Source organism: Myodes glareolus, chromosome 2, assembly GCF_982192425.1.
Source record: "Myodes glareolus chromosome 2, mMyoGla1.1, whole genome shotgun sequence".
Taxonomy (NCBI): Eukaryota; Metazoa; Chordata; class Mammalia; order Rodentia; family Cricetidae; genus Myodes; species Myodes glareolus.
This window is the reverse complement of record NC_142027.1, coordinates 115,612,296-115,638,156: the sequence shown is the minus strand read 5'-3', so window position 1 is coordinate 115,638,156 and position 25,861 is coordinate 115,612,296. Positions and strand designations below refer to the sequence as shown.

At 45.3% G+C, this 25,861-nt stretch overlaps 1 protein-coding gene across 13 annotated transcripts in view; it reads left to right on the top strand.

Annotated features, from left to right (window-relative positions):
• Positions 1 to 25,861, top strand: part of Caln1 (calneuron 1) — a 474,585-nt gene that overhangs the window by 289,628 nt on the left and 159,096 nt on the right. For all 13 annotated transcript variants that reach the window (XM_085681960.2, XM_085681948.2, XM_085681927.2 and 10 more), the window contains one exon: positions 7,818 to 7,930. In XM_085681960.2, the coding sequence (XP_085538086.1) occupies positions 7,818 to 7,930 (113 nt within the window). The remainder of the gene's footprint in view (positions 1 to 7,817; positions 7,931 to 25,861) is intronic.

The window sequence follows — 25,861 nt, the reverse complement described above, 5'->3', positions numbered from 1 at the left end:
GGTTGTAGCATGCGTAGCTGCTTGGGGTAACTAGTAAGTAGTCAGTAAAAGAATGCTGGCTAGGATGTACACATGTTTGTAATCCCAGCCCTCAGGAGGCCAAGGCAAGGGGATTGTGAGTTAGAGGATGTCCGAACTACATATTGAGACCTTGTCTCCAACACACACACACACACACACACACACACACACACCTCTTTCCACCCACACACTCATTCTCACACACATACATACACACACCTACACTCCCTACACACACTCACACACACATACACACACACACCTCTTTCCTTCCACGCACTCACTCTCACACACATACATACGCACACACCTAAACCCCCTACACACACTCACACACACCTACACACCTACATCCCATACACACACTCACACACACATACACACACACACATACACACACAACTCTCAACGGGACTTTGCTCCCATCTTCCAGTTCTTTAAATCTGATGATAACATAGAAGAGTTATGATTAAGTGATAAGATTTATATATTGATAAGCAATATATAAAACAGAGGGGCTAGGGAGAGGGCTCAGCATGTAATGCACTTGTCACATACACAGGAAGACCGCAGTTTGTTCCCAGCACCCACATAAATGTTGGACAGGCACAGTGACCTGCGTATAATCCCAAAACTTGGTAGGCAGAGGCAGGGGATGCCCGAAGCTAGCTTGACTAGAGAAATCAGCATGCTTTATTGAGAACCCTTGCCTCAGTTTATAAGGTAGGGACCAATCAACAAAGACACCCAGTGTCAACTTTTGCCCTTCACACTCACATATATTTGTGAATGTGCATTTGCACACACATGTGTACCTCCCCACAGGAACATACATTGTCCCCCACTCCACACACTTATAAAAGAGAGTGTGAACTCCCAACATGCATTGCACCATAGTTCCTGCCCACCCCTATCTCCTTTGAGCCCTCCACAGAAGGGGACTAGAATCCATGGTTCGACTCATTCTGGATTATTTTGGGATCCAGTTCTGCATTCTTCCCTTGTTAGGGTCTAAATATGAAACGACCCCCATTGGCTTATGTGTTTTAACACTTGGTTGTTTGGGGACGTTGCGGCACCTTTAAGAGCCATCACCGGGTTTAGGCTTTGAAAGTTATAACCCTCTACAAGGCCCAGCCTTTCTCTGTCTCCTGGTCTGCCTCAGTGTGAGGAAGCTGTACTCTAAGCTCTGGCTGCTAGAATCAGGTGTGTCTTACCTGCCATGCCTTCCCCCCTAAGACTCATCGATCACTTCCCCTTAGACTACAAGCCAGAGTAAAGACTTTGTCCCTCAAGTAAGTTTCAGTTGACCATGAAGATTGGCCCTCGTACCTTGTTTCCCTTGCAGCTTGCTAGGCTCCTACCCCTTCGACGGTTTACAGAAAACTGTTGCGAACAGCATCTTGGGAGCCTACGGCAGCAGTGCAGTGATTTGACCGATCCGCCATGGTCCTCACTTGCTTCTTCCTAAGTAGTGGCTTGTAAGCTTCCACAGCCTGGAATAGGAATATGCTGACCACACGTATTTGTCACTCAGGGGCGGATTTCACAGATCGGAATGGATACTCAGACACGTGTTTTACACGTCCCTCTCCACTGTCACCTCATTACCCGTCAATGCTCACCAACGTTCTCGGTCTATTCCTTTCCTTCCTTCAATTTTTCCAGTGAGTTTATGATTCTTTTCCATCTTCCTGGAAAGTTCAGCTGGCTGTTTTTAATGAGCAGTGTGCAGTCCTACCTCCCCCTCCCGCTGCTTCGCGCCCTAGTTCAAGTTTATTACTTTGACTCACATAGCAGTAGGAGTCCAGAAGACACGGTCCTCGGCTGGCTGGCTTCCCATACCTCTTGCTAAGTGGATCACGAAGGAAGGGGAAGCGACTGAAGGGAGGACCAGCTTGGAATGAGTGAGCTTCGTTCTTTCTGCATTTCCTTTCTTAGTCAACATTGTATAAAACGGTTGCTAAGTAAAAGAACTTGCTACCACCAGCCTGGTGAGTTAGCTCATTGGGTAAAGGTGCGAGTCACCCAAGCCTGATGATCTGAGTTTGACTCCTGGGACCCACATGATGGGAGGGGGGAACTGACCCCCGCCAGCTGACCTCTGACCTCCAGACATGCTTGTGTACGTACTCTGCTCCTCTTGAATGCAATTAAAAATAAGATGGATTTAGGTTTGTCTTGTGTCTGTTTGTATACCTTATTATTATTATTTTTTAATCTGGATCCCTGGCTCTCCTGTGTGTGGAATCTAGATTTTTAAATTAAGGCATGAAAGTAGAGGGAGATTATTTGGTAAGAGAAATTGGACCAGCAGGAGAAGATGGGAGGCCAGTCATTTTATGTGTCTCTGAGAAGTCTCAAGGTGACTCTATTATTTTACATAATATATGCTAATACATACATAGGTAATCCCCATGTAGCCTGGAAAGATGACTCAGTTGGGAAAGTGCATGCCACCAGGATCTGAGTTTGAATCCTTAGCACCAATATAAGAAGCAGAAATCAATGGCTGTAATCTCTGTAATCCTAACACAGGGAAGGCAATGCGTGAGGCATATACCTGTAATACCAACACGGGGGAGGCAGAGACCAGAGGATCCCAGGCAGTCTAGCAGAAATGGAGAGCTCCAGGCTCAGTGAGAGACCCTATTTCAGATAAACAGGATGGAGATACACTGATGACAGACATCCAGGTCGGCCTCTGGTCTCCTCACGTATGCATGCACACACACACATGCACATATACCATACACATGCATGCAAACCTGCTCAGGAACAGTCTGCACTTCAGAAAAGGTGACTGGTCCAGAAACTGCACACTTACCTTTGAGGACACCCGATACTGGCTGTTTGCGGTGACTCTGCCCCGTTAGACTTGTTTATCAGTCTTTTGGGGGTAGAAGAAATTGGAGTTGTGCACTGGCTTGGGCGTGAGTGCCTGGATCCTCTGGGAACTGACCATCTGTGAGGATGGTTAAGGATGTTCTCTGCAGGTGGAGTGGCAATCTGGGGAGCATGTGACTTTTAGACAGTGGTCATTTACACTAAAATTCCCAAAGGTCGCCTTTCCCAATTTCTCATCAAAACCTTTCCTTGGGGCTAAGAGGAGAAAACATTACAACTCTCAGATTCTGGAAAGCAATATGAACCTTATCAAGATGGCGGGCTGGGGTCCTGATGCAGAGGGGCGTGGTCTTCTGCAGAGTTCATTGAGCCCTTGCGGGTCTGTAGGTCGGTTTCCACTCTTTGCTTTTAACCCCTTCTTGCCTAATTTTTACCACTGGTAAGGAATGAATTGGGAAAATTCTTTATAGTGTTCGAGGTGAAATAAATTTATGTAATACTCATATACTGGGCATCTAGAAAATGCCACACAGCTATCTCCTCTTTCTTATTACCCTTTTCAATGAGCAGGCAAAACCCATAGGAATAAGAGTCATTTCAAAGGTTTATTTTGGATTCCAGTTGTGTACACTCGTGTGTGTGCGTGTGTGTGTGTGTGTGTGTGTGTGTGTGTGTGTGTGTGTGACAGGGGTGTGCTTGTGCACGTGCTTACAGATGCTCTCAGAGTCCAGAAGAGGGCGTCAGATCCACTGGAGCTCCAGTCAAAGCTGTTTGTGAGCCACCTGCTTTGGCTGCTGCAGGCTGAATCCAAGCCTTCTGGAAGAATAGTGGGTGCTCTTAACCACTAAGCCATCTTCCCAGCCCATGAGGCAGCCATTTAGGTGTGTGTGTGTGTGTGTGCATGTTCTTGTATGTTGGGAAGTGTAAGGTTGTGCTGAGCTTGCTCTGGGGAAGCCCTGTCTTCACCTTCCCAGGCTTAGGCAGCCATGCTTTCTGGGATCCCAAACTCACACCATGTTTGCAAGGCAAGCACTTTAATTACTAAGCCATCTCTCTAGTTCCTCAGAGCAGACCACGATTTCTAAGTGGTAAATGAGCTGCTTGTTTTTTCCTGGGCCAAGGTAGAGCCTAGAAGCATCACTTCTACTGGTCGGCTTTTGCTCGGATGGGGCCTTTGGCCCCAAATAGCATCTACTCCTGTGCTGCCTGGTGCTGGAGTGAGTGGGACCAGAACTCCCAGAGGATCCTTAAGATGCACAGTGCTTTGCTCCTCTGAGCCTCTGCTGCAGGTGGAGAAGTAGGTGGTCTCTCCTCCCTTAAACAAAAGGTGCATTTTCCAAACAGTTTTATTTTCCCCGGGTTGAGAAGCATGGGCAAGTTGGCCACCTTGCTCGCCTTGCAAGCGGGAGAGAACAGTGCCCACTAGACCATGAGCAGGGATGTGACTGTCCAGCATGTTAAGATCTCGTGAGGTCTGCACACAAAGAGACCCGTGCCCTTGAGCTGAAGCTTAAAGACTTTGTGAATGTCAGAGCTCACCATGGGTGAGTCATGCTGACTCTGAGCGGTGTCTACAGTGCATACTTAGGGAATGTTGGAGCCAGTGCTTCTTAATGCTTTTTCCTACTTCTCTTCTTCCATCTTCTTCTCCCCTCCTTAATCTTCATACTATACTCGCTTCCCTCCTTTCTTTCTCCTCTTCCCTTCCCAGTTCCTCCTCCTTTTCCATCTGCCTTCTTCCTCTCCTGTCTTTTCTTCCTTTTCCTTTCTCTTATCCTTCCTCTTTTCCTGCCTAACCTTTTCCCCGTTTCTTCTTTCTCTTCCTTCTTCAACTTTCCATTCTTCCTCCTCCCCTTCCTTCTTATTTCTTCTCTTCCTGTCTTGATAGATCCTGTTTATACCCAGGAACAAACATACCAGGAATGCATCAGAAGGCATCGCTCTGTGTCTTGGCCAGCACCAGGGGAGTTTTCTGTTTAGAAGTACTTGCTAATCTGAATGGCTCCTGCGAACTCCTTGTTTGTGTGCACATCCTTAACACACCAGCAAGGGTGAAATCCCAGCTCCCTCTGTCTTGTCAAATAGTGAGAGAAAAAAATGATTTCCACGTAGCAGTCCATTGACTGCTCCACTTCATTTGGTGGATTAATCTTCCCTTTCCTGCCGGCTTGCCACACCTCTCTGATCCTCCCAGAAGATCCATCTATGAGGAACTGTATTCCTGGACTATCTGTACTGAGCTATTGACATCTTAATGATGACAATCACTTGGCCTGTGGGCATAGGTTTTGAATGAGTGCTCTTTGGATACACAGATATTCAGAGAGTAGATTAATCTTCGACTCTGAATTTTGGCACACTGCTATGTGTGTGTTCCCTATCTGGAGCTAAGATAAGGCTGTGTCACCAGTTTAAACAGTTCTAAGGGTCCCTAATGCCATGCTGATGACTTGCTGAGGGTCACTCGATGCCCTGAAGGTTCACGTTGGCCTGTGAAGTTGACTTGACAGCACGCTCTGGTTAGCATCAGTTCCAGCATGGAGAAGCACCAGTGATACTTAGCTGACCAAAGGGAAGACAAGAGGCATCACTTACTCATTCTACGAGCACACACCAAATGGCTGTTCTGGCGATGAATGTGCATAGATGTCCCAAGCCTTGTTGGGTGACACTTTTCCTGGTGAGACATGAACAGATATGTTTGTCCCAAATGGAGCACAGATGACAAACCAAAGACTGAGTCCACTGTAGTCTTCTTTTGGGAACCAGTGAGTTTACTGGGATTACTTACAGGAGCGTGAGGGACTCAAAGCAGTTGCATCACCAAAAGTCTGCCCAACAAGGGGAAGGACTCATAACAGCTTCATCCCTGCAGCTCCCTGTACTTGGTTCACAGGTTAGAAACATTCCCTGCCCCAGCCTAGTAACTGCTTATGTAACATTAACAGGGTTTTTTTGAGTCTTGTAAGTTCTCGGGACTTTCTGTGCCTTGTGAGTTTTGTTGCCTTCTTCTAGTCTTAATGACTCTCCCTCCAGGAGGGAATGTTTCATTGCAGAGGAAGTAGTTATCCAGCTGATTTGGTCTCTTTCCCTACATAATTCAGTTCAGGTGCGAGTCCTACAATTCGTAACTAAAGCACAATAAAACAACAACTGAGCATGTGGCTCCTCCTCTGACAACAAGGTGCCAGGTAGACCATGGGTAAAGACATCCCCAGGGGCCATAGCAACAGGTACATAGAACAGTGAAAGCAACACGTTACTATTTATGCAATGGTGGGGATGGAAGGAGTACAAAAGAGATAAGCAGGCTTGGAGGTTATGTTGAGGTGTTTTTCTTGGTTTTAGGTCAAAATATCACTGAAGTTTGTAAAGCAGTATTGAATTACCTTTGGGGAAAGTAATCTCCAGTTCTATGGAAGATTAGGTATGGAGACAGTATTGTGGTGCCATAATCCCAAATGCAAGTGTTGATTCTTGATTGCATTATCCCACCAAGCTTGTTGTGGAGCATGTACAAAGCCACGGGTCCAGCCCTAGCGCTGAGTAAACTCAGCATGATGGCACACACGTGTGGTCCCAACACTTGGGGAATAGGATGGGATGAGCAGACATTAGTGTCACCCTCAGCTCCATTCTAAGTCTGAGCCAAATCCTAGTTACGCGAGACAACCACCACCACCACCAACACCACCAACAACAACAGCAACAACCCTACAGGTTGTTTTTCAAGAGAGGAACGGAAATGCATACTATTAGAGGTACTATTTCTTGCCACTTTCTTGTGATACTTTGATGTTTTAAAACAAAGCGGGCCTTGGTAGTGAAGACCTACCTGTTATTCATGAGCCTAGACTGAAGGCTTGCAAGTTGAAAGTCATGTCTCTAAACAAAAAGTATAAAGAGGGTTAGGGATGCTGCTCAGGGATAGAGGGGATGGCGTTGGGGTGTGGCTCTGCTGTTGAGTGGTTATTTAGAATCCTCCAATGAGGGCCTAGAGGTGTGGTTCAGAGATAGGGTAGTGCCTACCTGGAATATGAGGGTGGACTTGGTTTAGTGTAGACTATTGTCTTAGGGTTTCTATTGCTGTGATAAAACACCATGACCAAAAATAACTTGGGAAAGAAGGGTTTTATTTTAACTTACTTGTCGGGATTATAATCAGACATGAAGGGAAGTCAGGGCAGAAGCCTGAACTTGGAGATAGGCACTGAAGCAGAGACCCTAGAGGAGTGTTGCTCACTGGCTTGCTCCTCATGCTTGCTCGGCTTGCTTGCTTATACCATCCAGGACCACCTTCCTAGGGGTAACACCACCCACAGTGGGGTATACTCTCCCACATCAACCGTTAATCAAGAAAATGCCTCACGGATTTGGCTACAGGCCTATCTTCTGTGGACATTTTCTCAATTGTTTTCTCTTCCCAAAGAAGTTTGATTCAAGTGAACAGCAACAATTTTACCTACCTAGGACAAGTTCCTATCTAAAATCCTTCTGTGGGGAGTTGGGGTTATGGTTCAGTGATAGAACGCTTTTCTAGAATTGCCCACTAAGGGGGTGGGATGGTGACTTAGGAGTGAGTGCCTGCCTAGAATCCCCCACTGAGGGGCTGGGGTGTGGCTCAGTGGTAGAGCACCTGCCTAGAATCCCCCAGTGAGGGGCTGGGGTGTGGCTCAGTGATAGAGCACCTGCCTAGAATCCCCCAGTGAGGAACTGGGGTGTGGCTCAGTGGTAGAGCACCTGCCTAGGATGTTTGAACATCCCCAGAATTAGGAAAAAAACGTAACCATTGTTAAACAATTCTCAGTTACATCACCAGCTGTTTTTATTTTATTTTATTTTATTTTATTTAGGTCATGTCAAGGAGAAAAAGCAGAGGTGTTTACCGCATCGGGGCTGTTGATCACACTTCTGGTACTTTTCCACTCATACCTCTTTTCTCCTTCCAGGAGATGGGCAGGTGGACTTTGATGAATTCATGACAATTCTTGGGCCCAAGCTGGTGTCGTCGGAAGGTCGTGATGGTTTCCTTGGAAATACGATAGACAGCATCTTCTGGCAGGTAAGTGAGATGTTCATATACGCTTCAGTCTGGAAGTGAACTTTTAGGATGCCTTTTAGGATGAGCTGACTTTGACTATGAAGCCTTGAGTGTCTCTTCAGACTGAAGTGAACTCTCTTGGTCTGGAGTGATGGGTGCTCTTTGAATCAGATGTCTCAGTTGATGTCTATGCCATTCTCAGTTCGGACTTAGAGAAGTGTGCTGTCTCCTGACATCTTTTCCTTGGAGCAGAGAGAGTCTGAATTTGTGGGAGTGAAGTTCTTTCATGTCCAACTCATGAGAGGCTTTATCTTGGGGACTTTGAAAAGGGGACATTGGTGTTATCTATGAAAATTCTTTCTTTAGGCTAACTCCCTAAATGTTCTCAGTTTAGGGGTTCAAGAGAGACACTGAGGCAGGTTATCTATCCTTTTAGGTAAGAGGGTCATTGGGAGAGTTACTAACACCTTAGGCAAACAGGCGTTAGAGGAGTTCTGAGGAGAATTTGGTTCCATGAGATAGAGTGGAGGTGGTGGTCCGATGCTGTGTGCTTGCTGTAGCATATGCTCGCAGTCAGATTGTGTCTGCCTCAGTAGCAGGAGTTGGTCCCTCTCATTGCTGTGTGCCCATCACATTGGATATGATCCCTGTAGTGTCTGGTTGCTTAGGGTGTTCAGTAAACTTCCTCTGGGAAAGGGAGGATTGCCGATTCCCAGGCAATCACAGCATGGTGGCTTCATTCCTTCTACAGCAGCAGAGAGGAGAGAGAGAGAGAGAGAGAGAGAGAGAGAGCATGTGTGCAGGAGAGCTTACCCTGAGTAGCTGCTAGCCCAAACCTGACAATCCCAAGAGATTCCCTGCTGACAGCGTATCTGGTAGCTCGTGTTGGATCCCATCAGCACGGATGCTCTTCATATGACGTGATGGCCTTATCTAAGGGTCTGCTTCCAATGCTGTCAATTTACTGTCTTGTGAATTCTTGTTGGAGATTACTGATGCCTACATCCTAATTATTAGAGTGCCACTAAATCACTTTTACATCACTTCTCTGTTCTAAGATGTAACTGTTATTTCATGCTTATGGAATTGGGGGAATGAGTTATTAATCTTTGCTTTTAAAACATGAGCCAGATGAGTTGTCAAGTTCAATCAAACTGAATTTCTTTTTAGGTGCCTAAAAAACACGATTGAAACCAGGCAGTGTGGAACATACCCGGAGTCTTAGTACTCAGGAGACTGAAGCAGGAGAGTTGCTATGAATTTGAAGCCAGTCTGGGCTACAAAGTTTACAGGGTGTGAGACTCTGTCTCCCAAAACCAAAATCCAAACTAAAATAATAACAAACAAAAAGAAAAATTAAAGTAAAAACTAGGAAAGAGTAAATTTTAAAAAAATACAAGCACCATCCGAACACAGTATTTCTTTGATTTCTTAAGAGAGTTTTGTTTTTTTTTTTTCAGTGACTAAATTTTCCTAAGACGGATTAGCAAACCTTTTCCTCATCTCTCTTCTTACTCTGATACTCCTCACCCATCACATAGGCAAGAAGTATACAAATATCTTTGGCTGTGCCAATAATAGATGACAGACACAATCTGGAGGAAGAAAGATTCATTTTGGCTCCCTGTCTCAGAGGATTCGGATGGTCACTTGACTGACCGTGTTTGGGCAGGACATGGGAGCACATGGCCCAGGAGGGATGTTCCCTCACTTTACAGGGACAGGAAGCAGAGAGCAAAACAGGAAGGGGCTGGGTATCATATCCCCCAGGGACCTTACTCTAATGACTTGTCTTTTCAAGATCCCATAACATCACAAAATAGAGCCATCTCAGAGAGGAAGGAAGGAACTGTGGGTAGCAGATTCATATCTTACATGGAGACCCCAATTCTCCACAGATTCTTCACAGTATGGTATCTCCAGGACCTGGCCATGGCCACATTTTCCAATGGGACACTGACTCTCTTTAGCATGGTTCTGCCATGCCAGCTAGTATGATCGCAGATTTTCTATGGATTTGTTACACTGTAGGTCTCCCACCCCTGGAGTGATAACATGGGGTGAAGCAAAGTGAACCAAGGGGGAAATTGTATCTAAGATTATTTATTTTTATGGATTTTGTGACTACATGTGTGTGAGTGTGTGTGAACATAAGTGTCCTTCAGGAACCACCTATTTTTGGTGTTTGGAGCAGGATCTCTCACTGGCCTGGAATCCACTGATTCAGCTAGCCTCACCAGTCAACAAGCTCCTATTTCAGCCTCCCCCAGTTGCTCAGATAATAAACTCAGGACACTATACACAGGTTTGGTTTTGTTTGCTTTGTTTTGTGGGTGGGGGGAGTCTGGGAATCAAACTCAGGTCCTCCCGCTTGTAAGGCAAGCATGTTACTAACTGAGTCATCTCCCCATCCCTACTTTGTAATATTTAAATGGGTGCTGGCATGCAGAGGCTTGCGATTATGTCTTCCCTCTCCAGCAGTTACTTCCCCAACTAGCAAACAAGCAATGGATCCCAGCAGTCATTATCTGTTGCCTGGTCACTGAGAGAAGCCGCAAGAGGAAACTGTGAAACAGCCGCCACAGCCACCCCTGCAGGGAGAGATGCTCACAGCCTCTGTGCTTGGGGGAGGGGGTGTTAAGACAAGGTTGTGCGCCTGTGTGCACAAATGGTACATGTGCATGAACATATCTATCTAGTCAGTGACAATGGTCGATAGTCTAAGAAAGGAGCAGAAAGGCGGGGCTCTGCCCCTAGTATTCCAGGAGAGGATAGTTCTGTAGAAAGGGCACCAGGCTAAGAGACTGGCACCATGTTCTGTCCTAGCTGGTATCTAGTTCTCACAGAAGGAAAGGTACTCGGATTCAGCTGTGGCTCCTCACATGGCATCATCATCGAGAAGCAGAAGATGGCAATGAGTATCTGTTAGTCTCACAGTCCCAGTGGGTCATGAATTTGCGAGTAGCCCAGCTGGGTACTCTGGCTCTGGTTCTTTCAGAGGCTTGCTGTCGGGGTGCCTGTGGTGGTCATTAGAAGGCTTAGCTGAGGCACAGGGACGTACTTTTGGATGCCTCGTTGCCCTGCCTGACAACCTGTCCTCAGGTCCCCACCAAAGGACCTCTCCATAGTGCCATTTCAGCGTCTTGATGTGACGCTGGCCTCTCTTAAAGCAAAGAAAGGATCGAAGCTAGTGTAGTGCAGAAGGCATGCAGACTTTAATACTTAACTTGTGTGTTAGTGTGTGTGTGTTCCAGTGTGCACATGTGTGTATGTGTTCCCAGTGTGCACATGTGTGTGTTCCCAGTGTGCACATGTGTGTGTGTTCCAGTGTGTATATGTGTGTATATGTTCCCAGTGTGCACGTGTGTGTATGTGTTCCCAGTGTGCGTATGTGTCTATGTGTTTCCAGTGTGCACATGTGTCTGTATTCCAGTATGCACGTGTGTGTGTGTGTTCCAGTGTGCACATGTGTGTGGAAACTGGAAGTCAGCTTCAGGCATTGTTCCCCAGGATCTGGCCACTTTGTTTTACAACACAGTCTCTCACTGGGGCTTATCAATTAGGCTAGGCCAACTGGCTAGAAAGTGTCAAGGATCCACCTGTCCCTGCCTCCCCCATACCAGAATCACAAGTACACACCTGTCCAGCTGTTAATATGTAACATGACTGCTGGGAAGTGTGCTGGGGCCCTCAGGCTTGCTAAGCAAGCATTTACTGACTGAGCTATCCCCCAGCCCAAGTTTCCACTCCTGATCTGATATTGCTGCCACAAGCCTTGCTTTTTCTCAGGCTTTGAATTCCTCCTACCTTAGAGAGCACCCAGAGGTAGGGAGGCTCTGCTCTACATCCTGGACAAGAAGTCTGACTAAGCACTGAGCTCATCTTCCTAACTAAATCTGTTTTCTGATGCTCTTACCTTCCTGGAGTTGTAGCCTACATTGCCAAGGGTAAAATAAAATCAAGTGTCATTCTATATATAAAAAAAGCAATTATGACTGTTTATGATTTGGTACTAGTCCTAAAATTATGACGTACTGCATTAGGGAAGGGAATTGGTATTGGTGATGGTGGGATATAACTCTACCCACGGCTTCCTTCCTAAAGGACATAGCCTGCCAGTCATGTTCTAAATAATCTGTCTCATCCAACGAGGGTATTCTGTGCCTGTGTGTGAGACTCAGAGTCCCTGGCATCCAGTTCAGGACCCTCTTAGATAGTAGCTTATAACGTGTAAAACTTTGGTGTATGTGTGTGGCTGTGTACATATAGAGCCCAAAGGCGACCTCAGGTGTTGTCCTAAGTCGCCCGTCCCCATCCAGGGTCTCTCACGGGCTTGTCAATCACCATAGGCTAGCCGGCCAGTGAGTCTCTGCTGCTTCAGTACTGGGGTTCTACAAGCACTTGCTACCATACCTGGAGATTTGTAAAGGTCCTGGGAGTGGAATTCTGGTCCTCCTGTTTGCACAGTAAATGCTTTAGCAACTGAGTTATCTCCCCTGCCAGAGATATGTTATCTTTTGGAGACAGGGTCCTGCTGTGTATCTAATTCTGTTGCTTCAGCCTGGAGTGCTGGAATTATAGGCACCTCCCACCACGCTGAGCTGAGAACTTTGGAAACTTTACTGTAGTCTTCTCCTTCCGTGTATCAAATTTCAGGGTATTTTAGGTTATTGCAGGGATATTATGAGGGAGGAAATGTGAAATTGTGTTTGAAGCTGACCTTGGGGCTTGATGTACTGCAGTGATGGGAAGGAAGAAAGGAAGAGGCTGAAAAGCTTTGGATCCAGGATTGTAGGTTGGCCCTCGTGCTCGACATTCCCGGGGTGACATCAGCAAATGACGACTTATCCCAGATAGGGAACCAATGACAGATGAAAGTCAACTTTGCAACCTCATGAGCTTCCTGGGGTTATTTCAGTCATGTGGGGAAGGGGCATGGGAAGCTCAAAGGCCCCTGTGTTAGTGGAAAACCCACTCTAGCGTGGGTAACAGCTCAAACAAGCGGCATCCATTCAGAACTCGCAGGCAGCTCAGCCGAGTAAAGAGGTTCCTCTCTCCTGCAACTGTTACTGCTTATTTAACCCTGGGGAGCGAGGCTTTGTGAATCTTGTAAATCTCGGGAACTATCTGAGCCTTGTAAGCTTCCTTTGCTTCCTGTCTGTTAAGAGGTTTCCCCCCTCCAGGAGCGAAATGGCTACAAAACAAGGCTGTTTGCTTTGAGACCACTGAGGGATGTGGTCCTTAGCACTCCACTATGGATACTAATGTATCCTTTGTATCACACACCAGGACCACAGCTGTTAGGCTAAAATGTCTCATAGAGATGCTCCTTAGATGGGGAGCCATTTACTGTTCAGTGTCTATATGAGCTTCTTTGTTACAAGAAGCCTTCTACGTTATCTCCTTCTTGACCTCTGGACCTGTGCTGGGATTTTCTACTAGTCTGTAGACAACAGTCAGAAGGATAATAACAAGGACCTCAGTGGATTAAACGACACTGTTGACCCCAGTGGTCACATAGCCACCTCCTCAGTCTGTTTTCTTTCCTAGGAAAAGGAGACAGGGCTTCCACACTGAGTTAGGAGAGAGTTGTTTGTGGGACTTAAACTGTTGAACGGGGGGCCTGGAAGCGTGGCCTTGCTGGTAAAGAAATAGCCTAGCATGCATGCAGTCCTTGGTTCGGTTGCCAGCACCACATAAAAACCAAGGCCTACTGTTACATACCTACATACATACCTGTCTCTACATGAGGTAGGAAGTGGCCAGAGTTAATGGACCCTCAACAACAGAACCCTCCAGGGACCTTATTTTCCAGATCCTCCCAAAATAACACCACCAACTGGGTACTGAGCAGTCAACATACGATGCAGGGTGGGGGTAGGGGCGAGGGGGGTGGAGTGGGCAAGGTTCACATTCACTTCTTAGATGGTGACGATGTCGCGCTTGTTATACAGATCTGTGCAGTATCCAAGACAAAGTCCTAGCATAAAAGTGGACAAGTCGGAGCTTGGGGAGATGACTCAGTCAGTAGGGTGTTTGCTATATCAACATGAGGTTTGATTCCTAGAACCCATGTTAAAAACAAACAAACAAACAAACAGCCGGGCGGTGGTGGTGCACAACTTTAATCCCAGCACTTGGGAGGCAGAGGCAAGTGGATCTCCGTGAGTTCGAAGCCAGCCTAGTCTACAAGAGCTAGTTCCAGGACAGGCTCCAAAGATACAGAGAAACTCTGCCTCAAAAAACCAAAATACAAACAAACCAACAGAACTTGGCATAGTGGTTAATAATCCCATCCTGGGCCCTGGGCGGTAGAGACAGGAAGATCCCTGGGGTCTTACTGACCAGTCAGCCTTTCCTACTTGGTGAGCTCTGGGTCAGTGGAAGCTCTGTCTGAAGAAAAAAAGGTAGAAGGCATCCAAGGAATGACAGTTGAGGATGACCTCTGACCCCCTCCTATGCATGCACAAATCACAATCCCTAGATAATCCCAAGACCTGCTTACCAAACTGACTATTCTATGCCTGAATACCTAACCACAGGACTGCTCGATGCCTCTCTCAGCTACCCACCCCTCCACATCTTTGGGAAAATCGTATAGTACCTGCACCTGCTCCCCAAGAAGATTTGGCTTCTATCGCTCCAGCCTCAATTACTGCTGTGTCTTGTGTCTTCTCTACCCCTCCCCTACCTTTCCATTTCTGCTTATGTCCTGGACTTGTGGTCTTTGTGGTAATCCAAACACACTGGGCTGGGGAGATGGCTTCATGGTTCAGACAGTGTACTGCTCTTATAAAGAACCCAGAGTCCGGTTTCTAGGGCCCAGGCTGGGAGCTCACAACTGTCTGTAACTCCAGTTGCAGGGGATTCAACGCCTTCTTCTGGACTCCATGGGCACTGCCCTCATGTGTACATATACCCCATACCCCGATACACACAATTAAAATTAAATCTTTTTTTTAAAGCCCTAAAAAAATTTTTTTCCCAAGTCCTGGCCTTAATTCTGCCTGGGATGTTAAACACGCTGTCTCTAGAGCCACGGTAGACATAAGTGGAAACTTAGCTCAGAACTTTTGACTCATAGGCAGCTAAGGGTTCTTGATGCCCCATGTTCATGAAATGTAAGAAAAATTTACCAAGCTACATGTTAATGAACATGAAAACTCTGCTATGCCTTTAAGAATTGAATGGAGATGGGCTAAGATGTTGACAGTGACATCCTCTGTGGTAGGAGGATGGAGGTGTTTTCTAAAATTTCAACAGTGGGCATATGTTACTTCCATAATTGAGAGGAAAAGTTAAAGTGAAGAAGCAGCAGACTCCAGCTAGTCATGTCTATTAATAGCTATGTGGGGTTTTTTTATGTGTGAGACCAGAGGTTACCTGTGTGAGACTGCTGCTGAGGAAGATGCAGAGGAAATAGGTGTGTGAAATGATATGGGTGTTCACTTCTGTGAAGTGTTTGTTGCATGGGCCTCAGGCTTGGAAAGCATCAGAACATTTCTTTTAGATCTTCCTTCTTCTCTTTTCTTTCCTCTTTTCCTCTTTTCCTCCCTCCTTCCTCCTCACCTCCATCCTTTCCTTCCTTCCCCTCTCTTCCTCTGTCCTCCCTCCCTGCCTTCTTCCTCTCTTCTCCTTCCTCTCACTGTCTCTCTGACCGTCCCTGTCTCTGTCTGTGTGTGGAGGGTGCTAGGGATTAACCCAGGGTCTCACACATGCTGGGTGAGCCATCCACCACTGAGCTACACCCCCAACTCTTTGTATCGGGTCTCGCTGAATTGCTACAACTGACCTTGACCTCCCTCTGCACCCAGACGGTATTCAATCTTGGGGTACTTCTTCCTTGGCCTCCTAAGTAGCTGAGATGGCAGGAGTGAGCTGCTGTAAATGCCTCATTTTTTCTCTTTAGAATTAACTTAGATTTTCCTAGCACATCTTTTACTCCTCACATCTGGCACCAGCTGGATGTTGCTCCTCTAATATTGCGTCAACTTGTCACTCTCTCGGAGTCCTGGATCCACACTGCAGCTCTTCCGTTTTTCCTCCGATGGTGCCCGAGTCTCTCTCCGCAGCAATGTCCATCACCACGCCTGTTAGACCGACGGCAAGCTCCTGAGTGCCCAAAGTAATTCTTCTAGGTGTGAACTAGGGAAACGGGAGCTGTCTGAAATGGCATGGTTTCCCACCGTGGTGTTCTGAGCGCAGCCGCGGTGGCATCATCACTTGGGACTTGTTAGAAGGTAAATATCCTGAACCTCCACCCCAGGACATCAGCATTCGAAAACCGGAATGCTTGGTGTCTGCAGCCCCCGGCTGATGGAGCTGAGAGACTCTAAGTTCAAAGATGGTCAAGGATGGAGTAGCCAGCCTTATCTACTGTAATGTGGTCTTAGCTTCCTTCTAGCTTGGTAATTTGAATTATTCCTTGTTTACCACATTTCAAAAGTATCAAGGCTTCTTAAGGGGTTTCTACCCATTAACCTTCTCACCTAAGAGGGTTCCCCCCAATTAATGGATTAAGTGATTTTTTTTTTAAAGAAAAAATTTAGGTGTGTGTACGACACTGTGTAGAGGTAAGAGGACAGCCCCTCTGGCGTTCTCTCCTCCCACAATGTGGGTCCCAGGGACTCAGAGGCAGGCTATCATCACCTGAACTACTTTTATGTGCACCATGTCTGTAGATGGATGAAAGAGATGTACAAATCAAGCATTTGTTTATGATGTACATCCTGAAGAAATGCATCACCGGGCCTTGAGAGCTAGCGAGGTGGTAAGAACTTGTATTGACTGCTCCTGCCGAGGAATCTGATTGCCAGCAGAGCTGATAACTGCCTGGCTCTCCAGCTCAGGGGACAATCCCTTTTCAGGCCTCTGCAGGCACCTGTGAACATGTGCACATGCCAAATATAGAAATAATTAAAAATCAATCTTGGAAAAAAAGTGTTTTAAAACAACTTTTGTACATAATCACTTTACCGTTTATTAAAGGAAAGTCAGATTTGCATATTGATGAGATAAATGTGCCTGTTTGTTTTTACACAAGAATTAAATGTTATGTGAGCATTTGACACTGCAAGACACAGTGTCAAACTTTTTTCCAGAATTGATATGTGATAGGAACACCGCTTTGCATAAACATGTCGTTCAGAAGGAGAGAAGTTTGCTGGAGACTGTCTTAATTCCAAGCCAAAATCCAGTGCAACAGATTTTTTTTTAAAAAAATGAAATTTAAGTCATCAACTTGAAGATCAATTTTTAAAATCCAATGCTTTAGAATCCACAACCCCAGAGTACACTAATTAGATACGTGCATGCTGAGGAGTGACATTGGCAAATCCAACAGATCTTTCTTGGCAGTAATGAAGCCGTTATGTTTCTGGAAGAGCAGAAGGCTTTGCATGCACAGTGCAAACGCTGCTGTCCATAGCACGCGGTCTCTCCGGTCAGAACCCAGGCTTCTCAGGAGGTTGGTGATTGCGGTGTGATGGCACACATGGTGCATGCATGGTGCACGCAGAACCAAGGTTTCAGGGAAGTCCCACCCCGGATCGATGCATCCAGAAACACATTGAGCTGATCATGGGTTGGATTTTGCATTAACCTTCTGGATGTTGTCTGGTCAGAATCTTTCTCCTGTCGCCGGGTTTTTGTGGTTCCCCACATACGATTGACCCCATCTGGTGTCACACCCACAATCTGAGAACCGGGAGTCTACAAAACACAATAGTTTCATATGGTTATATTGTCTAAGGATGTTTAACATTGCATGTATGTGTTTGTGTTTCTGTGGGGGTATGTGTATGTGATTATAGGATCCCTTTGGAAGCTCGAGGTATTGGAGCTCTTGGATCTAGAATTACAGATGACCTTGAGGGGCCTAGAGTATAGGTGCTGGGGCTTGAACTCCTGTAAGAGTAGTTTGTGCTCTTAACAGCTGAGCCAGCTCTTCAGCCTCCCAATCTGGCTTTAAAGTATAGAGAAATTATGCAGCACTGAGCTTTTAACCTTCTTGTATGTTTGTGTGTGTTCTTGTACACAGATATATCTGTGTATGTGTGTTCATTTGCATATGTATACGCATGTGTTTAGAGGCCAGAAGACAAATCTTGTCATTCCTTGGGCACAATCCACCTGGCTTTTCTAAGACACTCTCATACTGAACTTGGAGCTCCCCGGCTAGATGAGCTGGCTGGCCAGCAACCTTCAGGGAGTCTCCTGTTTGCATCTTCCCAGTGTGGAGATGATAAGCACACATCACAATGCCTAGCTTTCTTAGGTTAAATTTGATCTTTGTTGGGTGGGCTCTGGGGTTCGAACTCGGGTCCTCATTCTTGTGCTGCCAACCGCTTACCACAGAGCCATCTCCCCAACTCTCTCGTTAGTTTCTTGGTGGGAAGGGTTAAAGAAAAATGAACAGGGAGCCATAGATCTGAACTCAGTACTGGCACAGAACTAGGCTCCACAGACCAGACCAATATCTGATGTGGTTGCTTGCCGGAAGCCCTGCAACCACATAGCTAATTAAACTATAACCAACTGGCTACTTAACTGAATAAGCCGTAGCCAGTTCGATTGTTTTCTGTCTCACTTCCATTTTTCCCCTATGAACACTGTCCAGTTGGCAACCACCTCCACTTGGCTGGAGTTAATTAAAAACAATTTTTAAAATATTTTTTAAAAAACAAAAGTTTGCAACGATCGTGCTTTATAGACTTACCACTTCTCAAACTGTGGGTTATGGCATTAGATGGGGGTCAGCTGCATGTGGGGATCACAAAAAGACAAAACAAAAACTGGCAGCAGTAAAAAGATTCTGACCAATGACCAAAAATTTAACTCAAAACTGAATACATAACCTACTGAGTCACATCTCCAGCCCATGAGATACTTCCAATACATATGTGGAAATAGTTTATGAGCAGTTGGTACGTGTCTATAAGCACATCACCTGGCAGGCTGAGGCAGGAGCTCTGATCTTTGGCCTATTTAATTTAAAAACTATCTTTTGTTTCTCTTTGCTCAAGCTCTAAAGTTTAATGGGTTGACAAAAATTTCCTTTTAATAGCAATGGCTTTCTAAGCATTAAAGTGATGGACATAAAAAAATTACATACTTAAAGAGTAACAGAAAGCAAATAGACTGGAATACAGCAACTGACAAATATAAATAAGTCATATGTAAAGAGCATTGTTAAAGCAATAGGAAAATGGAGACTAAGACAATAGGGACATGAGTGTAGGAACAAAGGACCACTGGGAGATTGTTTGTTTGTTTATTGTGACACTGGCATTTAAACTCAGGGCCTTGCACATCCTAGGCAAGCATTCTACCACTGAGCTATCCCTCTAGACCTCCTTTGAAATTTTCTCCGTTTTGGAGACAAAGTCTTCATGTATTCCAAGATAACCTTGACTGGCTGTGTAGTCAAAGATGACCTTGAACTCCTGATCCTTCTGCCTCCACCTCCTCGGTGCTAGGATTGCAGGGGTGCAGCGTTTCAGCCCTTGTGGTATATGAGATACTGAGGATGGAACCCAGGACTTAATGCGTTCCAGTTGGACGCTCTACTCACAGGGCGACATCCCCAGTCCATGAGATACTTTCAGTACACACCGGGCAACAGTCTGTGAGCTGGGCATGTTGGCACGCATCTGCATTCCCAACAGCTGCCAGGCTGAGGCAGGAGAAAGGGCAAAGGTATCGAAGGAGCAATAATCGAAAAATAACACGATAAGAGTTTTTCTCCTTAATCACTGCTAAAAGGAAGGTTCCTTTGACCAATTAAACTTAGTAGAGCTTATATGAACAAGCACAATACTGGGATTCAGACGTGGGACAGCCGTTTGAACTAGCACTGGCTTTGAGAACTCCGACCAAGAATGCCATCTAACAGCTCGTAGAAAATCTAGAGGTTGGGGGTGGATGGGAGGTGTGGGGACCATGTGGGAGAACACAGAAAACCAGAGGAGAGGTGTAGAAAACTGGAAGCGTGGCATAGCAACAGGAAGTGGAGTGTGGAAAACAATTGGCTGAAACTTCATCAGCCAGCTGGTCAATTATTTACAGCTTAGCATTAATTGATGTCAGCTTACCCAGTTAATTTGCTGTTGGGGGAGGAGCTCTTGCAGCCCATGGAAGTTCAGTGTCTGTGATTTAGTTCTAACTGGTGTGACTGTATCTGTGTAACGCGGGTATGTGGTCCACGCTTGCGTCCTCCCCAGGATTTGGTTTCACGCCACCAGTTGCTCTTAGGAGTGAGTTAAGGGCTGGCAATATGACTCAGCAAGTAGGGGGTGCCTGCCACCAAGGCTGATGGCCTGAGTTCAACCCCACGGAACTTCATAACGAAAGGAGAAAAACCAAGTCCCACGAGGACTTGCATGCAGTTGTACGGTGCACCTACACACAAGTAAATAACTGTAACAATCCGATCAGTTTTTAAATAAGTTAAATGGGCAAACCCATATACCACCAGAAAATGGTACATTGTCCAGAATGCTTGCTGTTCTGTCCTGAGGACTGGAGCTTGAATTCTAGTATCCCTGGCTGGCAGCTCACAAACGCCTGTAACTCTAGCTCCCAAGAATCTGACACCTACTTTCAACCTCCTTGGGCAGGCATGCTTGCATGTGCGTGTGTGTGCGCATGCACACACATACACACAAATAAATGATAAAAAACAAACATAAATCTTGTAAAAATTAATTCTGTGTCTACAGATCTATCACCCCAAATCCGTCAGCAAGTACAGCTGTAAGGATGGAATACTGTACAATTATTAAAAATAATATCATCACCTCTTAGTCACTGGAGAAGCCACTCTAGAGATTGGATTTATGGTGTAATTACATAGATGTTCTACTGCTATTATAAATTCATTTATATTCATCTATTATGTAACTCTCTATAGTCATCTTTTAAATCCATTTATAGTCATAGAGAAAAGCTGCAGGAAATGTAATAAATATAATGCTACTTATTGTTATTTATATCAATAAAATTGAAGATCATTTTTGCTCTTTATACTTGCTTTAATTTCCTGAAATTTCTATAATTAGGCAGAATGGAATATTTTGTTTTTGTTTTTTTCCATTACATTTATTTATTTGGGGAGGGAATCATGCACTCTGGTATGTGTGTGTGTGTGAGTCAGAGGACAACTTTTAGGGGTTAGTCTTGCTTTTGCTTCTTGTGGGTCCTGGTGTTTGAACTCAGGTCTTCCGGCTGGGTGGCAAGCACCCTTACCTGCTAAGTCATATTGTCAGCCCTTAAGTCAACTTTACAGCAAGTGTCTACTCACTGAGCTATCTCACAGACACCCCTCCCCACCCCCCTTTTTAAATTAAAGCCTTGCTATATACCCCTGGCTGGCTTTGAACTTTTGGGAGTCCTCCTGCCTCAGCCTTCCAAGCTCAGGCGTTATGGGCACGCCTGACAATTCTGCTTTGCTTTGTTTCTGATAAAGTTAAAGAACTTTCAGAGTAGCCGGGTGGTGGTGGTGCACGCCTTTAATCTCAGCACTGGGCGGCAAAGGCAGCTGGATCTCTGTGAGTTTAAGGCCAGCCTGGTCTACAAGAACTAGTTCCAGGACAGGAACCAGAGCTATAGAGAAACCTTGTCTCGAAAAAAATTTTAAAAACACACACACTAAAAAAGAAATTTCAGAGTAATAAGTTGCATTATAAAATTACTGTCTGTCGTGGCAAAATAAAGAGGAGCTGGATATGGAGGGCTTTCTTATGTGTGAAGCCCACGCGGTGGGTGTGGTGCCCAATGCACAAGATTGATGTCCAGGCATGCAAACATGAAATCCAAATGAATCACAGCCACCAGATGCCAAGAGAGAAGAAGGTTTAGGTACTGAGTGGTGTTGGCTCAGTGGCAGCTGCCCACCCCAAGCTGCTATGTGGCCTTCAGCTGTGGAGGCCACAGCAAACCCACTGCCAAGTGAACAGATGGGGCTCCACACATACCCAAGTAATGTGCTGACAAACTCACACTTTAGGAGACTGTCTGAACTGACGTTCTAATCAAAAGAGGGATTCAAAGCGGTCTAAAGGCTCTGACTGTGTTCCAGTTGGGAGAGTGCATATATAAGAAGCCCTGGGTTCGGATCCCCAATAGCGTGGATAAACTGAGCGTGCTGGCACATGCTTGTCACTCCCAGCACTTGGGAGGTAGCGGCAAAAGGATCAGAAATTTAAGGTTATCCTGTCTGCAAATTGAGTTGGAAGCCAGCTTCCTCCAAAGTGGGGGAGGGCAATGTAAAAAAAAAAATTCATTTGAAATAAATAGTGGCTGTTTTTTTAAGCCTGTGGTTGGAATAAGTTGATCAGTGGCTTTGGCAGAGGAAGAAAAAGTAACCAAAACATTCCCAAGTTATACTGAAAGTTACTTTCTAGTCTTTTGGGTAAAAGCACGTATGAATTTCTTTCATTCAGTTGACTCATCCTCCACGTGCTTGGCACACAGTGTGGCATATCCTCCAAAGTGCCTGGCACACAGTGTGGCATGCAAATAAGATTTCTAGAAGACACAGAATATTCATGGAGACTATACAAATAGGTGGTGCATGCCTGCAATCCTGCTGCTTGGGAAGCTGAGGCAGAAGGATTGCTGAGTTCCAAGACAACTACATAATAAGACCCTGCCTCACAAAAGCAAAAAATGATCACATTCTCCCCTACATAAAATATGTGAGAGAGAGAGACAGAGACAGAATGAGAATCTTGTCTTGCCCTGGAACTAGTTACGGTTTATGCTCAGGAGTCAGAGGAAGGCGAGGCAGCCTGTGGAAGCTGGTTGGGATTCACGCAGCTAAACACTCTCAAGCTGAAACAAGGCTGCAGACCCCACACTCTTGTGGTACTAAGAGTGTTTTCTTTTTCTGCCCACCTTCTGAATCGTCTCACGTCAGCAAGTGTTAGTCTGTTGTTGCTCTGGGTAGGTTATAAAACACAGAAGGTGTGTGCTCTCCGCCCCGCAGCAGGATCAAGCTCTGCTGATGGCCCTCTTGCAGGGTGCAGAGCACTCACAAGACTGGAAGGGTGAGCCCGATTTGTGCATATGAGGAAGCCAGAGGTTGACATCTGGTGTCTTCCTGCTTTTCTGAAACAGAGTCTCTCTCTCTCTCTCTCTCTCTCTCTCTCTCTCTCTCTCTCTCTCTCTCTCTCACCCCTTTGGATTTGGAACTTGCAAATTTGATTAGACCGGCTGGCCAGTGAGCCCCAGGGATCCTCCTATCTTGCTTCCCAGCTCTGGGATTGAAAGCATGTGCCACCACATCAGCCTTTACTGCGGGTTCTGAGGTTTGAACTCAACGTCCTCATGCTCACAAGGCAAACATGAGTCTTTTTTATAAGGTCTGGGATGTCTTTTGTGGGTACTCTACCCTCATGATGTGAAGACATCCCAGTAGCTGGCATCCCAGAATAAACTCCATGGTGGGTGGAGTTCCAATGGATGCATTTAGGAAAACACGCACGATGTCTGGGGGTTTCTCAGTTTGTCTTATTGGGTTCTCTGTGTCTGGCATGACTTTGTCTCCAAATTGTTGTGCTTTGTGCCTTCGTGGCAATGCATACCTTAGTTCCAGTTGTTTTGATGAGAACCCGCTCATTACTAAAAATATAAGGGATGTTTGATTTTAGTAAAATAACTTCCAGCCCACGGGTTTTATTATTATTATTATTATCTGACAGTTTTATACGTGTGCACAGTGAACTTCAGTCATGTCCCCCGACACCCATTCTCTTCTACCGCCCTCTGTCTTCCAGTGGAACCCTCAGAAGCCCTCCACCCCCTCCTATTTTATCATCTTCTATACGTGACACACTGAGGTTAGGATTTCTTGCTTGGGAGCTGGTGAGGATTGCTGACTCAAGCAAAGGCAGCTCATCAGTGGCTCCACCACTGAAGAAATGAAACCCCTCTTCCAATAGCCACTAACTGCCAACAGTTCCCTGGGAAGGGGTGGAGCCTTGTGCCCCGCCCCGCCCACCTACCCTTGATGAAATGTTGACCAGCCCAAGCTTTCACAGGTATTCTGCAGCCCAAGCTTGCACAGGTATTCTGCAGGTCAGCACGGGTGCAGAACTCTTGAGAGCAATGGTTGTGCCGCGTCCATAAAGAATCCTTTTACTGCACATCTCCCCTTCCTCTGGCTTTCACATTCTCTCTTTTCTGCCTTCTACCACCTTCCCTGAGCCCTGGAGGGTGATGGTATAGCTGCTTCATTTAGAGCTGAAGCTCCACCAACATTTATTCTCAGAGCTTTGGTCAGTTATGGGTTTCTGAGCTAAACACCAGCTGTTGGAGCTGGAAGCGTCTCTGATAAATGCTGAGCTCAAAAACGCTCATCTGGAGTTGGGCCCCGGTAGATTTCGCAATCACAGATATGTGATTGCTCCCATCAAATGTCCTCTGAGTCCGTGATAACAGGAGCATGTGTTTATTCTTGCTTCAATTAATTGACATGATGCAGTAGCCAACTAATTTCTTAATATTAAATAAACCCAACATTGCTATGATTGATAAGACTCACCAGGTCATTTCTTAACATTGAATTTATAATGCAATTTAAAACTTTGATTTAACATTGATTTTGATTTTTCTTCATCCATATTCATAATTAATGTGTCATCAGTTAGTCTTGAGCCATAGTTATCGTAGCTTGATAAAATTAATTTGTTTACTTTTAAAAGTTATTTTTGTGATCTACAGTAATTTCCATATACTAAGGACTTTACAAACTTGATTTTGAGCAGCTCCTACACAGGGCCTCATTCTACTGGAAACATTGTTCCTTCCTTACAGTTTTTGTTCGATTTTTGTTTTGTTTTGTTTTGTTTTCGTTTGCAGACAAGGCCTCCATATGCAGCCCAGGTTAACCTTGAACTTGTGTACTTCTTTTCTTGTTTGGAATCAGTGTCTGGCCTGGAACTCACCGTGTAGCTCAGGTGACCTCAAACTTGCCTCCTAGCCAGTGGGAGCACAGACATGAGCTGGCCACCTTCTGAAACAATTCTTCAGTAAGCATTTTGTTGTTTTGAGACAGGGTTTCTCTGTGTAACAGCCCTGGCTGTCCTGAAACTGACTCTGTAGACCAGGGTAGCCTTGAATTCCCAGAGATCCCCCTGCCTCTGCCTCCTGAGTGCTGGGATTAAAGGCTTGCCCCCCTATACCTACCCCTTTAATAAGCATTTAAAGTTAGCGATTCCTCAGTCTGTTTGGAAAAGTCATGCTCGCCTCAGGAAGTCATATATTAGCACAGCACACACTTTCATGTTTATGATATTTATTAATCAAGATGATTGTCGATTTTAGTGATTTTGGAGAAAGTATACTCTTCTAATTAATGAATAATTATTTTTCCTTTATGTTTTCTATTCGGATATTTTTAACATTTATCTTCTTATACTTGGTCCTCGTATCTTTTTCTTGTGAGTTTTCCCTAAGATTCTTATTAAAGGATTAATTTGTTTAATTTTTATTAACTAAGGGATTAGATGTGATTTACGTATGTGTGTCAGAGGCTGAGGAGAAATCCTGATGGCTTCCCCAGGACAGGACCACCTGTGGTGCAAAGAGGACAAACACAGGTCTTAGGATCGAGGGGGAGTTGCTAAATAAAATACGTTAAAATTTTTATTATATATCTATTATTATCAAACCCAAAATTAGCCCTTTTATCCCACATATTTTATGAATATTTCTTTTTTAATAGCAATCATACCTGAATCCCATTTTTATTTTTAGTTTTTTGGGTAGACAAACCCTTATCCATTTACTTCCTTTAATAATTCCATATTATTTGGTCTCACTCCTCTTTGTAGGAATCATAGTGTCAGATCCATTTTTATGAGCCTGTGTGGGACAGTCTATCTTCTAGTTGAGGGGTAATCCCCTGATAGTTCTTTCATATCTACCGTTTATTCAAGGTTCAATGTCTCA